The sequence below is a fragment of the Canis lupus genome, chromosome 17, assembly GCF_003254725.2.
Source record: "Canis lupus dingo isolate Sandy chromosome 17, ASM325472v2, whole genome shotgun sequence".
In the NCBI taxonomy this organism is placed as follows: domain Eukaryota; kingdom Metazoa; phylum Chordata; class Mammalia; order Carnivora; family Canidae; genus Canis; species Canis lupus.
Window position 1 is genome coordinate 36,749,618 of NC_064259.1, and position 15,463 is coordinate 36,765,080.

The window sequence follows — 15,463 nt, forward strand, 5'->3', positions numbered from 1 at the left end:
TTTAAGCCTCCCATTGGGCTCTCTGCTGGGGCTGGAGCCTGCTTTAAAAAAAAAGAAAAGTTTGGGGATCCCTGGGTGGCGCAGTGGTTTACCGCCTGCCTTTGGCCCAGGGCGCGATCCTGGAGACCCAGGATCGAGTCCCACGTTGGGCTCCCACGTCGGGCTCCCGGTGCATGGAGCCTGCTTCTCCCTCTGCCTGTGTCTCTGCCTCTCTCTCTCTCTCTCTCTCTCTCTCTCTCCCCCCGTGACTATCATAAATAATAAAAAAAAAAGTTAAAAAAAAAGAAAAGTTTTTACGACAAGCATCTAATCTGCAGAGAAAAATTCAGAGTACTAAAGAGTACCCTTTAGTTATAGAGTACTGAAATATGTCATTGAAGCATTAATGGAATCACATATTTTTGGATTGTTTTTTGGTGTTGAGTTGATTAAGTTCTTTATATATTTTGGATACTCACCCTTTATCAAATTGTCATTTGCAAATATATTCTCCTATTTGGTAGGTTTTCTTTTAGTTTTGTTGTTTCCTTTGCAGTGCAGAAGCTTTTTATTTTGATGTAGTCCAATAGTTTATTTTTGTTTTTGTTTCCCTTGTCCCAAGAGACGTTACCTAGAAAGATACTATGGGAAATGTTGGAGAAATTACTGCCTGTGCTCTTTTCTAAGATTTTTATGGTTTCAGGTCTCACATTTAGGTGCTCAATCCATTTTGAGGTTTGTTTGGTTTCTTTTTTTTTTTTTTTGGTATATGGTCTAAGAAAATGGTCTCATTTCATTTTTTTGCATGTATCTGTCCAGTTTTCCCAGTACCATTTGTTGAAAAGACTTTTTCTTTTATCTTTTTAAAAAAAGATTTATTTATGTATTTAGAGAGAGAAAGCAGAGCAAGCAGGAGAGAACACGAGTCGGTGGTGGGGAGCAGAGGGAGAGGAAGAAGCAGGCTCCTGGCTGAGCAGGGAGCCCAATGTGGGGCTGGATCCCAGGACCCTGGATCATGACCTGAGACAGACACTTAACTGACTGAGCAACCCAAGTGCCCTGAGACTGTCTTTTTCCCATTACATATTCTTGCCTCTTGTCAAAGATTCATTAACCATATAACTGTCAGGTTATTTTGGGGCTTCTATTCTGTTCCATTGATCTATGTGTCTGTTTTTGTGCTAGTACCATACTGTTTTGATTACCACAGCTTTGTAATATACTTGAAGCCTGGAATTATTATACTTCTAGTTTTTTCCTTTTTCAAGATTGTTTTGGGCTATTTGAAATCTTTTGTGGCTCCAAACAAATTTTAGGATTGTTTATTCTAATTCTGTAAAAAATACTATTGGTATTTTGATAATGATTGCATTAAATCTGTAGATTGCTTTGGGTAGTATAGACATTTTAACAATATTTGTTTTTCCTATCCATGAACATGGAATGTCTTTCCATTTGTTTGTGTCATCTTCAGTTTCTTTCATTAGTGTTTTATAGTTTTCAGAGTACAGGTCTTTCACCTCTTTGATTAGGTTTATTCCTAGTAATTTTATTATTTTTGGTCCAATTGTAAATGAGATTGTTAATTTCTCTTTCTGCTGCTTCACTATTAGTGTATAGAAATGCAATGAATTTCTGTACCTTGATTTTATGGGCTCTCTGACCTCACTAAATTCATTTATCAGTTCTGGTAGTTTTTTGGTGGAGTTGTTAGGGTTTTCTATGTATAGTATCAAGTCATCTGCAGTGAAAATTTTACTTCTTCCTTAACAATTTTGATGCCTTTTATTCCTTTCTCTTGTCTGATTGCTGTGGCTAGGACTTCTAATATTATGTCGAATAAAAGAAGTGAGAGTGGACATCTTTGTCTTGTTCCTGACCTTAGGGATAAAGTTCTCAGTTTTTCCTCAATGAGTATGATGTTAGCTATGAGTTTTTCATATAAGGCCTTTATTATGTTGACGTAGTTCCCTCTAAACCTACCTTGTTGGGGATTTTAATCATGAATGGATGTTGTACTTTGTTAAATGCTTTTTCTGCATCTATTGAAATGATCATATAGTTTCTATTCTTTCTCTTATTGGTATGATATATCACAGTAGTTGATTATGAATATTGAACAACTCTTTAGCCCAAGAATAGGTCCCACTTGAATATCCATGAATGATTTTTTTTAATGAATTGTTGGATTCAGTCTGCTAATATTTTGTTGAGGATTTTTGCATCTATATTCATTAGAGATATTGGCCTATAGTTCTCTTTTTTGATGGTGTCTTTATCTTATTTTGAAATCAGGGCAATGCTGGCCTAGGTATTGATTCTTCTTTAAATGTTTGGTAGGGGACACCTGGGTGGCTCAGCGGTTGAGCACCTGCCCCTGACTCAGGGTGTGATCTGCGGTCTCAGGATCGAGTCCCATATCAGGCTCCCTGCCTGGAGCCTGCTTCTCCCTCTGCCTACATCTCTACCTTTCTCTCTGTGTCTTTCATGAATAAATAAATAAAATCTTTAAAAAGAAAAAAAATGTTTGGTAGAATTCATCTGTGAAGCCATCTGGATCCTGGACTTTAGTTTATTGGGAGTTTTTTGATTACTGAATCAATTTCATCACTAGTAATCAGTCTGTTTAAATTTTCTATTTCTTCCTGATCAGTTTTGGTAGGTTATATGTCTCTAGAAAGTCACCCATTTCTTCTAGGTTGTCCAATTAGTTGGCATATTTTTCATAATATTCTCTTATAATCTTTTGTATTTCTGTGGTATTGTTATTTCTCCTCTTTTGTTTCTGATTTTGTTTGAGTCCTCTTTTGTGTGTGTGTGAGTTTGACTAGAAATCTAATCAATTGTGTTTTTGAAAATAACTAATTCCGGATTTCACTGATCTGTTTTGTAGTTTTTTTTTTTTTTAAAAAGATTTTATTTATTTATTCATAGAGACACAGAGAGAGAGAGAGAGAGGCAGAGACACAGGCAGAGGGAGAAGCAGGCTCCATGCTGAGAGCCCAACGTGGGACTTGATCCAGGGTCTCCAGGATCACACCCTGGGCTGCAGGCGGCGCTAAACCGCTGCGCCACGGGGGCTGCCCTGTTTTGTAGTTTATTTAGTTCTCTATGTCATTTATTTCTCTTCTAATCTTTATTATTTCCTTCCTTCTGCTGATTTTGGGTTTTGTTTGTTCTTTTTCTAACTCCATTAGGTATGAGATTAGGTTATTGAGGTTTTTTTTCTTGAGGTAGACTTGTATTGCTATACTTTTTCCTCTTAGAACTACTTTTTCTGCATCCCAAAGACTTTGGACTGTTGTGTTTTCATGTTCAATTGTCTCCATGTATTTTTTTATTTCCTCTTTGATTTCTTGGTTGACCCATTCATTGTTTAGTAGCATGTTATTTAACTTCCATGATTCGTACTCTTTCCAGATTTTTTTCTTGTGATTGATTTCTAGTTTCATTGTGTTGTGGTCAGAAAAGACCATGATATAACTTTGATCTTTTTGAATTTGTTGACACTTGTTTTGTGGTGTAATGTGTGATCTATTCTGGAGAGTGTTCCATGTGCACTTGAAAAGAATGTGTATTCTGTTTTAGGATGGTATGTTCTGAATATATTTATTAAATCCATCTGATCTAGTGGGTCATGGAATCACGTTTTTTTAATAAAGGAAAAGTAGGCACCGTTCAACTAATTAATTAATCTTCACCTAATCTAAGCAATTGTTTTTTACTTTATTTTCATAGTGTTTTTATTTAAAATGTCAGAAACTGCCTCGTAGCTACAATTATAAATTCCTTTCTGAATTTCTAAAATACTAGATTAGAACAGTTCATTTTAAAAACAACAAACAACAAAAAAATTTCTAAAATACTGCTTAAAACAATTCAGAAATCTTAATATATCTTCAAAATTTAAAATTGATGAGCTAATTGATTTTCTTGATATGTTTAGTTAAGTTTTTTTGTCTCTATTTTATAATTACTGAAAAATATCTAGTATTTCCCTGCATTTTGTTAGTCAATTGTTAATAATCTACCAGGGCAGACAGTATTTTTATATTATATTTAAAATGTGCTAAGCTGAAGGTGAGTCATGGCCTGGGCTTTGCTAGATCTTCAAACTGTAATTTTGTGAATTTTTTTTTTTTTAAAAAACAATTGACAGAAGATAGGATTGAAATAGTACAAATATTTTAATGAATAGAGATAGAATTGAATACTATCATTAAATAAAATTGTAGGACTAGGAGTGTCTGGGTGGCTCAGTTTGTTAAGTGTCCGAGTCTTGATCTCAGGGTTAAAAGTTCAAGTCCCACCATTGAGGTCCCATGCTACTTAAAAAAAATTATAGAACTAAAGTATATTCTTAGTTTTCATATGCTTTAGAAAAATATTAATAAAGTTGATAATGTATATTATAATAAATAGTTACTAATGAGCAATTTTTTCATTAGATGTTTTTAACTTTTACAGAAATCTTTGTTAGACTTCAGATATAAACCTTTCCTTTTTCTAAAATTTCCACACATATGGTCTTTTAATTAATTTAATATGCTTAAACTTGTTTGGAACAATATTAGAAGAATATATATTTTCTTCCACCTCAAGCTATTTTACTATATTTTCCGTATTTTCCAAAAGACTTTTTAAATTTTTAGAGAAAGAATTCATGTATAACAGTATAGATTTTTAAGTATACTTTTGTGTACAAATATTGAGACCTGGAACGTGGAAAATAAAACAAAACACACCAGCAAGGATCTATGAACTAAATTTATAATATTTAATAATACCAGAGTAGCATTTAGCTTTTTTTTAATATTTTATTTTTTTATTCATGAGAGACACACAGAGAGAGGCAGAGACAATAGTCAGGAGGGGGAAGCAGGCTCCCTGAGGGGAACAGGATATGGAACTCCATCCCAGAACCCTAGGATCAAGCCCTGAGCCAAAGGCAGATACTCAACCACTGAGCCACCCAGATGCCCCCATTTAGCTTTTTGAGCCTAGTTTTAAATACTGTCATAGACAAGTACTAACCAGGAGTCAGAACTTCAACTGTCTTTTCTTTTCCCCTTCTTCAAATTTCTGAGGGAAAAAGATATCCTGTGTTATTATCAGTTCATTTATGTAACTAAAAAAATCCTGATAATGATTGTTCATTTTCACTTAGCATGGACATTTATCAGGAAGCTACATGACATCAAAGAAAAGTCAACATAACAAAAAATTTAAAAGTAAAGAATATGATGAGTACAGTACATACAGTGATGACAACTTCGGTACCTACAGTCAGGAAACAGAGGAAGATTTTGCCAGTCAGCTAAAACAATACAGACAAGCTAAAGAAACCTCAGCTACTGCTTTAGGATCATCATTTTCTAAAGAACCAGGGAAAAAACAAAGGATGAAAGTTCAGCAAGGTAAGTGTGAAATTGTCAGTCTCTTTTTTCAATATGAGAACCTTATTACAACAGGTAGTTATGGAGTAACAACTTCAGTTTCTTAGTTCCTTCTCAAGATCAGCTTGTTCCTGTGGTTCCTGAATTTGTTTTTCTTTATTTTATAGACTTTGAGGACAAAAATCTACAAATATTTCATTCTGCATGATATCTTAATATTTGAATTAGAAAGATATGCTAATATTTTTTAAAGTTATAAAAATGTAAAACACGTTTCCTATTACATTTTTTCCCTTTCCTTGTATAAGGACGTAAGTATACTGAAAAAATGGCTTGCCTTTTTCAGTTGTTTCTGTTACTCTATACATTGCTTTATATTTTAGACCTGTAAATACAATTCTGGGAAGCTCTTCTTTTATTAAACTTTAAAAGATGATGATCATCTTTGCTGTGCAAATGTACTTATACTTAGGATTATGAATATCCTTCAGGATTGGAAATAACATAAACTAAAGAAATTTCTGGAGTGATCATTAATTCATCTGCTGTGTTGAGGTACATGATCCCTGAGACACCAGGGCGAGTTGCCATAGAAACGGTGGGTCACGTAAAGGTCAAATCAGCCTTAAAAACTGTCCACTCAATGTCTGCTTCAAGAAAACTGGAGCAAGATGATGCTGAAGTGAAGGAGTGAGCACCCAAGCCCTATATGACTATACTTTCTATATTGTTGACAAAAGGAATCAGTTATGAGTAAATGTAGTTATTTTTATGACTTTTATTTTTTCTTGATTTCGTAGCAAAATTCCTTTGAAAAATGTGAATCCAGGCTTTGCTGACCTAAAAGGGAAAGGAATTTGTGCATATGCTACTGTAATTAGTAAGTTTCTTCCTGAAGTCTAGACATAGTGGTGTCAGGAATCACTCCACTTGGGGAATAAGGGAACATGGAGAGATTTTGCTCAGCCATTCCCACCTGAGGTTTCCCCTTTCAAGCTCTTCCTGTTTGTTCTGTTAAAGAATGGAGTATTCTTCTATTTTTGACATTCATTTTTCCCCCTCAGGTGTGAAAGTAATATATGGTCAAATGCAGAAAGATTTTTCTGTATATAGATACAATAATATAACAAAGATCAAAGATAAAACAAAACTAATTTGAATCCCTACACCCAGAAATAATTACTATTAATATTTTTAATGTACATTCTTCCAGAATTTTCCTGACAATTATTTTTAACAAAAAACTATGCATATTGTTTAACTTATTTTTTCCCTAAACTATGGACTATATCTCAGTCATTCTTACATTAATGAGTAGCTTTTAATGCTAACATTCTATTCAATTAAATAGATATGCCATATTTTGTTTGATTCTTAAGTTTGTGTGATTGTAGTCAATTGAGATTTAAGTTGCACCCAGGTTTTTTTTAATTCGGTGATTAACCCTGCATATTTATACACTGTTTCAGAGGATATCTTCACAAATATTTTTTCTGAAGAATAAACTCTGAAATGCAGAATTTAATCAAAAGATATAGCCACATATTTGAAGATTTTTGGTCCATATACCAAATTGATTTCCAAAAAGTTGATAGAACAATTTATAATAATACCCCACCAGTGTGTGAAAATGCCAATTTCTCCAAGTCCCTACCAACATTGTTCTTTGAAGTGAAAATTGGTATGTTATTTTAAAATTTTTAATTTCTTTGACTTTTTTGAATGAGGTAAAACATTTTTTTCATATATTTATTTACTGGTTTGTTGGTTTATGATTACTTAATATGTAAGAAAATGTATTATTAGTTCAATGTGACATTGGTAAAATAAGAAATCATTCTGTAACTTACTACCCTACCTAATACGTAATTTTCATAATTACATACTTTTAAATACCAAGTTTTTTGAAAGTAAAAGATGTATAAATTTTACTCAGAAATATATGTGATATGAACACAAAATTATCACTAGAAGCTCAGTTTGGTCAAATTAACCACTAATACCTACAGTGTCTTCCTTAGGGATGAATATAATATTTCATTCTCTTAAAAACAGAAAGCCTTGTTATTTTCTTATTCAAAGGAAAATTGAAAAGAATAAAACTAGCTTGGATTTCTGTAGCCATGTATATTCTTGTGCCTTGCCTGCCTTATTATTGTTAACATTCCTTAAAAGAGAGAGAGAGAGAGAGAAACACTACCCAGAAAATAAAATGTAAAGATTTACTTAATTTTTTTCACTGAATCTAGAGAAGAAGAAAAAGAATGCACTGTATATTATAGACTATTTAAAATATGCTGTTCCCTATAAACTAATAGATTGACAGATGTGTTGTTTTTTCTATAATATTTGAAGTACATTTTAACTCTTTTAGGTATTGAACAGAGGGTTAAAAGTTTTAATGTTGGTCGTGGACGTGGTTTGCCGAAGAAAATCAAACGCAAAGACCGTGGGGGAAGAACCAATAAAGGGCCTAATATGTTTTCAGGAATGGATGACTTTCAAGAGGTACTGAGACTTTATAGATAATGAGGAGAGCGTTTAATTTGTTTGGCTGCAAAGAAAGCATTGTGATTTTAATGCTACTTTCCTAGTAAATGAAAAATTTCTAGCTAAGATCAAATGAGTATAAGTAGATTCTAAAAAAAAAGAATTAAAAGAATTGTTTTAATTAGTCAAGATGCTAGAATAGAGATGCAAATGTAAGGTGACCTCAAAAAAATTAATGTGTTTGAAAGCACCTCAAAATAAAATTGGTATGTCAGAATGTGGTTCTAGTAGTCCTCTGTTGTGCTTTTCTTTCCTAGAAGTGATCTTCTCTAGATGCAAAGGACAATAAAATGCTAATAGCTCAATATGGTAGCATGGCTAATAAAAAGGGAGATGATACTGTAGTGGTAAATTAACTTATTAGAACTGAAAGCTTGAAAGAGAAGAAAAGGCAGTATAAATGGTTGGAAAGATGAATTCGTGTGTCTTGTATATAGTAGATATTGAGTAAATATATGTTGAATTCTGAACATGTACATTTCAGCCTTGTTGCGACTTTTGGGATTAAAGTGGTCCAAATCCAGTGTTCTGCCACTGTTGCAGTCAGATTTATTGAATCATACAGAGCAAGGGTAGGTTGTTAGAAGCTGCAACCTTGAGTAAGAGCAAAAGAATAGCAATATATGGCAATTTGAAAATGGTTTTCTGATGTCTGGGTTTAAAGATACTGGAAAAGATTTTGTAATATGTTGTACTCCTCAGTATACTATTTAGGGAGATGTTAATGGGTATGACCTAAAAAAAGTTCAGGCCCAAATAAATTTGTGAAACCCAGCACATGCCACTCAAAGGGATTTTCAGTTGACATTAATGTATAAAGGCTTCTTGCAAGTTAGGTGTAAAAAAGCCTATTTTACTTTGTTCAATCCATTGTTTTCAGATTTTACTTGATCCTGAGCTGCCCCCACACTCCCACAATCTATTTTTTTAAAGATTTTATTTATTTATTCATGAGAGACAGAGAGAGAGAGAGGCAGAGACACAGGCAGAGGGATAAGCAGGCTCCATGCAGGGAGCCCGGGTCTCCAGGATCACGCTCTGGGCGAAGGCAGGCGCTAAATTGCTGAACCACCCAGGGATTCCCCCACACCAATCTATTAATATTCATTGAACCACTCACTGTTCCATGGAATGGGAGCTTGGAAACAAGCTTAGAATTTCTGAGTGATTGTAACCTGCCTGTCCATCTTCTTAGACTTCTGTAGAATGTGCTGCTTTCCCTAACCAAATTAATATGAATGCTTTCTGAAAGTAAGGTTTCTCCTATATCCAGTAGTTACACACTATATTTGGGAAAAAAATTAGCTTCCAAAAAAATGTGGCTTTGAACAATTTACTGTCTCTAAGCCTCAGTTTGCTTAATTTGTGAAATGAAAGTATGGTATTAAAATAATTCTCAGGAGCCCTATAAGCACTAACACGTTTACAGATCTGGATTGCAACTAAAAGATTCTTTATCATGTTATAGAAAATCAGAATAAATTATTTCTTTTGCATTCATCAGATTTAGAATATTTTTCCTTTTGTTTATTAAGATTAAAATGTTATCAACTGTGTCAATTTATTGGCTGTCAAGAGAGATTTCTTGTTTTGATTCCAGAAACAACCAGAAGAGTGCCAGAGCCCAAGCAAGTAGCTTATGTTCAGGAGTCATCTGGGGGAGACCTATCCAGGGTAGAGTGAACATGCTAGACTGGCCACCACAGATCAGTTTCCATCCTTTCCAGGGGAGTGTGAGATATTCCAAAAGCCAGATAAATTCACAGATACCTGCATGTCCATGAACTGTCTTGAAAATTCAAGGATGGTTATAGAACAAGCAAATAGAACAAATTCTTGATATATTTGAAGGATTTATTTATTCTGTTTGCCATAAAACTCCTTGTTTTTTTTTTGTCTTTATAATAGCTGTTACATTTTCTATAAATACATATTATTTTTGCTGGTAAATCTTTTCATTTCCTCTTCCTTATATATTTAAAAAATCTTTTACGCTCTTGTTCCTGATGTCAGTATAATGTATCTTCTAGAGTAAATACATTTTAATATAACCAAGTAGATAGTTTATATTTCTTCTCTCCATCTTTCCTTTCTCTTCCTCTTTCTTTTTTTTCCCTCCTCCTTTCTTGAATTGTGTTTTCTTAGAGATAGCATGATACAATGCAAACAATTCTTTGTATCCTGACTGCTAACTCATCGTATGACCCTTGGCAAGACATTTATTTCTCTAATCTTCACTTTTCACATTTGTCCAGTAAGGGTGATGAACTAAATGACTTCTTCTCTTAACAAGAGATCTTAAGGGTAGAGGGCATTCATGTTGCTTCTGTAGGCTCGTACATAAAAGATCAGATCTTCTAAGCACTGTATTTTATCCTAAAATTTTATTTTTAACGTTGCTTTAGATTTTCTAGATTATCTTGATTATAATTAGGTTATTCATGGTATGGTTACTGATATACTTTCTACTCATTTAAACTAAGCTAAGCTAAAAAAACAAAACAGAAGAACCTCTATCTTCTATTAAAACAATGAGGCACATCATTAGAAAGTAATGTAGAGTGAGTTGATGAAATATAGGTACAACTTGGTTATTTTTCAGGGTGGTTTTGGAGGTTTTTTTGGTGATTACCTAATATTTTACTTTCTAATTTCAGTTATATTCTTCAAGTTGGCTTATTGATTTTGTATAATGCATTCTCCTTGGTTTCCTATTTTATTATAGCCACCATTCTTTGTACAGAAGGCATAATGTGAGCTGGTCATTTATATCTACTTTTCTAAATAGGCCTGGAAATAGAAAATGTTTGTGAGTCAAATTTATGTTAATATAAGACATTTTAAATGATCCTATCAGAGTAGTATAAGCGTTTCATTGTGTTTTCCTGGGGCAATTTGGGTATACTTATATTTTTAAAAAGAACCTATAGGATTATCTGTTTTCTTGTTATTTTTGTACTTTTTTTTTCAAAATTCTTAGAGTAAAACATATATTTCAAACTCTCGCACTGAGGATCAGACTTTAAGTCTAGCCATGTCTAGCCATCTTTGCCTCAAGAGTTTGCTGTGAGGCAGCTTCCTATTTTCAGTACGTTGTGTTTTTTTCTACATCTCCTAGCAAATTGAGAGAAAGGGAAACAAATCAAATTAGAAGAATAAGGAGTGGGCAGCCTGGGTGGCTCAGTGGTTTAGTGCCGCCTTCAGCCCAGGGTGTGATCCTGGGGACCAGGGATCGAGTCCTGTGTTGGGCTCCCTGCATGGAGCCTGCTTCTCCCTCTGCCTTGTCTCTGCCTCTCTCTCTCTCTGTGTCTGTCATGAGTAAATAAATAAAGTCTTTTTTTTTTTAAAGAAGAGTAAAGAGCTCTTGAACTCCTACTATATACAAAGCATGGTACATACCAGGTGTTTTGAAAAACAGTACTGTTTTATAGAGCTCATGAATTTAAGTCCTTACATGGCTAAGCATCATATTCTTGTTACTCAGTCTTCTTGTACTCATAGCAAAAGTCAAATAGGGATTGAAGGAGAAAGTAAGGGAAACAGATAGGGCTGTGGGATTTCCTACCATATACTTCTTTTTGTTATTTTTTAAAAGTTAAAGGAAATACATCCTCCCTCTTTTTTTTTTTTTCCTAAAGGAAGTACAGAGTAACCACACATGCAATGTGTCTAATTTTTTAGAGATCCATCTAGAAACATATACTCCTAGATGTGTGGGTATATTCTTCTAGTCTTTTTATCTCTGTTATTATAAAATTCAGGTCAGTTTTCCAGTTAGTAAAGTATTGTGAACATTTTCTTATGTCCTTAAATTGTCTATCTCATCAGTTTGTAATGATTACATAATAATCTACCACTGATCTGCATCACAGTGTATTTGACTGGTCTCTTTATTTGGAATGTGTAGAGTATTTCTTTTTTTTTTAAGATTTTTTTTTATTTATTCATGAGAAACACACAGAGAGAGAGAGAGAGAGAGAAGCAGGCTCCATTCAAGGAACCTGATGTGGGACTCGATACCGGGTCTCCAGGATCAGGCAGCACTAAACCACTGAGCCACCCGGGCTGCCCTGTGTAGAGTATTTCTATGTGTCTATCTGTTTGTTGTTTTATCATGTAAGTAATTCTGTGATAGTTATTTTTGTGAACAAATGTATTATGCCTCCCTGATAATTTCTTCAGAATACTCCTGAAAAGTACAAATTTTGTGTCAAACAATATGGATATTATAAATCTTCTATAACATTGCTATCAACAATACACAAGAATGCACATTTAACATACCTTTGCCAACAGAGTATTATTAATTTTCAAGCTTTTCATAATTTTATTTTTAAAACATAGTTGTATATCTTCATTAAAATAGAAACAGGGTTCTTTGCAACCATTAGTAGCAATAAGCAGTGTATTAGAAGCATACCCCAGCATCTGAATGCCTACTCCTGACCACTTTACATAGTAATTTTTTTTTTGTTTTTGTTTTTTTGTTTTTACATAGTAATTTGTATTGTTTTCCCAATGCATTTGACTATCCATTTTAGTACCTATTTAATATTTCAAATGTTGTATTCAAATGAATTTTTCTTCCTTACAGTATAGTAAACCAGGAAAAAAATGGAAGGTTATGACTCAGGAATTCATTAATCAGCACACAGTGGAACACAAAGGAAAACAAATCTGTAAATACTTTTTGGAAGGAAGATGTATTAAGGTAAGTTTTTATGAGTATCATAAATCATTTTAATTTCTGAAATAATCTTTAAAATGTAAACTCTTTTTGGGGGGGTGGTTAGTTTTTTTCATTTCTTGTATAGTTGTAATAATAAAGCTGGTTTTTCAAAGTGATCTATGGAAAATGCTGCACATCAGAGCTCATTTAATTATATTCTGGGACAGTAATATAATTTGTTGATCTCAGATTTTATTTAACAAACACATAATACGACTGTGTAGCAAGTACTGTTCAAAGTAGATAACTAATATTAAGTGTTTTAATCTTTATAGCAACCTATGAAGTAGTAACTGTTATAATCCCCATTTTAAACATGGCCAAACCAAGAGGTTAAATAAGTGCCCACAGTAGCTCAGCTAGAAATAGTGAGTGCTGGCAGAACCCAGACAGTCACCTCTGAGGTCATGCTTAACTATGTTGCCTCTACACATAGCCACATCCACTGTCTTGGGCAAGAATTCCCAGGGATTGTTTGAATGTTTATTAGATCATTATTTTTATTTGTAGACTGAAGATATGGCCATAGTTCTCCATGAAACACCAAAGAGAAAATTTAATTGTTTTTTTTTTTCCTCTTTCTTTCTTTTTTGTGACAGGGAGATCAGTGTAAATTTGATCATGATGCAGAGTTGGAGAAGAGAAAAGAGATCTGCAAATTTTATTTACAAGGATATTGTACCAAAGGAGAGAACTGCATTTATATGCATAATATCCTTTGTTAAAAATATGTTAACAGGGGATCCCTGGGTGGCTCAGCGGTTTAGCGCCTGCTTTTGGCCCAGGGCGTGATCCTGGAGTCCCGGGATCGAGTCCCGGGATCGAGTCCCACGTCGGGCTCCCAGCATGGAGCCTGCTTCTCCCGCCTTCTGGGTCTCTGCCTCTCTCTCTCTCTCTATGTCTATCATAAATAAATAAATCTTAAAAAAAATACATAGCCTTAAAAAATATGTTAATGAAAATATTGAAGTTATAAAACATTACTGAGGTTTTAAAAAAATCCTAAGTGCAACCTAGAAAATCTACTTTGGTTTTAAATTAAAATAGCATGTTACATAAACCAAGTATAGTTAGCCTTTGTGCTTCAAAAGGGCAAACTGAGTTTTATTCTTTACGGAAATAAAATAAACTTTCCTTTGGAAAACAAAATCTATGAAATAAAGGTAGTTTATATTTAATATACTCAGATTATAAGTATTTCAAGCAACTGTCTTCCTGAAAATATAGTTGGCAAAATATTTATTCTGTGACTTAATTGTTTTACTTATGAACATAAGTAATAAATTATCATTGTTGAAAATTATAAAACCAGTCTCATCAAACCTTACCACCCAGTGACAAGCATAGTATATTCTTCCCTACTTTTCTTTTTTTTTTTTTTTAAAGATCTTATTTATTTATTATGAGAGCCACACAAAGAGAAGCAGAGTTACAGGCAGAGGGAGAAGCAGGCTCCCCACGGGAAGCCCGATGTGGGACTCCATCCCAGGACCCCAGGATCACTACCTGAGCCAAAGGCAGATGCTCAACCACTGAGCCACCCAGGCGTCCTTCTTCCCTACTTTACTCTATAGGAATCTATACATTTAAGTTATAACTCCTGTCTCTACCCAAATTGATTTTTCATTATATATAATTTTATATCTATATCTATATATAAAATCATGCATCTTTCCATGTTAACTGCCCCCCCCATTATGTTGCTGCTTACTCAGTACCATTTATGACTAATGGAGCCTTTCCTCATGGATTTGAAACTCCATCTTCATCATAGATGAAGTGTTTATATGTATGTTTTTGTTTTGGACTTTCTTTTGGGCCCCATGGATCTATTTGCCTTTATGTCTGCGTTGCTTTACTGTGATTATTTCTGCCTTGCCAACACTGATATTTCATAGATCCTCATGTTTCTCTTCCACCTAAATTTTAAAGTAGTCTTGTCCAGTTCTAACAATAATGTAAAAAGAGTAAGTGAAAAATCCTTTTTTATCATAGATCTAAATATAAAAAATGAAACCATACAAATCAGAGGATTGCATGAATGGATTCCTTCATAATTCAGAAGAACAGAAAACCTTCCCAAGTCTAACTTAAAAAATCCAGAAGCAGGGTATCTGGGTGGTTCAGTGGTTGAGTATTTGCCTTTGGCTCAGGTCGTGGTCCCGGGATCCTGGGACTGAGTCTCGCATTGGGCTCCCTGTGGGGAACCTGCTTCTCCCTCTGCTTATGTCTGTGCCTCTTTCTCTGTGTCTCTCACGAATAAATAAATGAAATATTTTTTTAAAAATCTAGAAACAATAAAGGAAAAGATCGGAAACTTGCATGAGAAAAATACGACATACGTAAAGTTAAAGATAAGTAATAGAAAAAAAAGATAAGTAATGAGAAAAATTATTTGCAACTTTTATCACTTACAGAGAGGTAACAGCTTTAATGTATAAATTTCTAAATATTGAGAAGAAAAATGGACAAGATGCAGATAATTCACAGGAAGAGAAATGCAAATGTTCCCAAAACGTATAAAGAGATGCTTAATCCTGTTCATAATAAGAAGAATGCAATATAATGTATGTCGAGGTATCATTTGCAGCTATCAGATTTGCAAAAATGAAAACAAAAAGTGATAGCAAGGTTTGTTAGCAAGGCTGTGAAAAAATAAGATAACACTCAGATAACACTCAGCATGTGGTGGGAATGCAAAATTGTTCACCCTTATAAATGGGAGCTTGGCAGTGTCTGCAAAATTCCACATGAATTCACCCTTTGACTCAGCAGTCCTACCATTTTGCAAATTCCGATTGGATCCAGG

General features: G+C 33.9%; 1 protein-coding gene across 9 annotated transcripts in view; it reads left to right on the forward strand.

Annotated features, from left to right (window-relative positions):
- The window catches only part of ZC3H6 (zinc finger CCCH-type containing 6), a 67,972-nt gene that overhangs the window by 39,736 nt on the left and 12,773 nt on the right, over nucleotides 1-15,463 (forward strand). For 8 of the 9 annotated variants that reach the window (XM_035700443.2, XM_025453930.3, XM_049096036.1 and 5 more), the window contains 4 exons: nucleotides 5,147-5,396; nucleotides 7,750-7,883; nucleotides 12,520-12,636; nucleotides 13,254-13,365. In XM_035700443.2, coding sequence (XP_035556336.2) covers nucleotides 5,171-5,396; nucleotides 7,750-7,883; nucleotides 12,520-12,636; nucleotides 13,254-13,365 — 589 coding nt within the window. In that variant the 5' untranslated portion in view covers nucleotides 5,147-5,170. Of the gene's footprint in view, nucleotides 1-5,146; nucleotides 5,397-6,175; nucleotides 6,256-7,749; nucleotides 7,884-12,519; nucleotides 12,637-13,253; nucleotides 13,366-15,463 lie in introns of those variants that run through there. The other variant, XM_025453931.3, reaches the window with a different exon arrangement.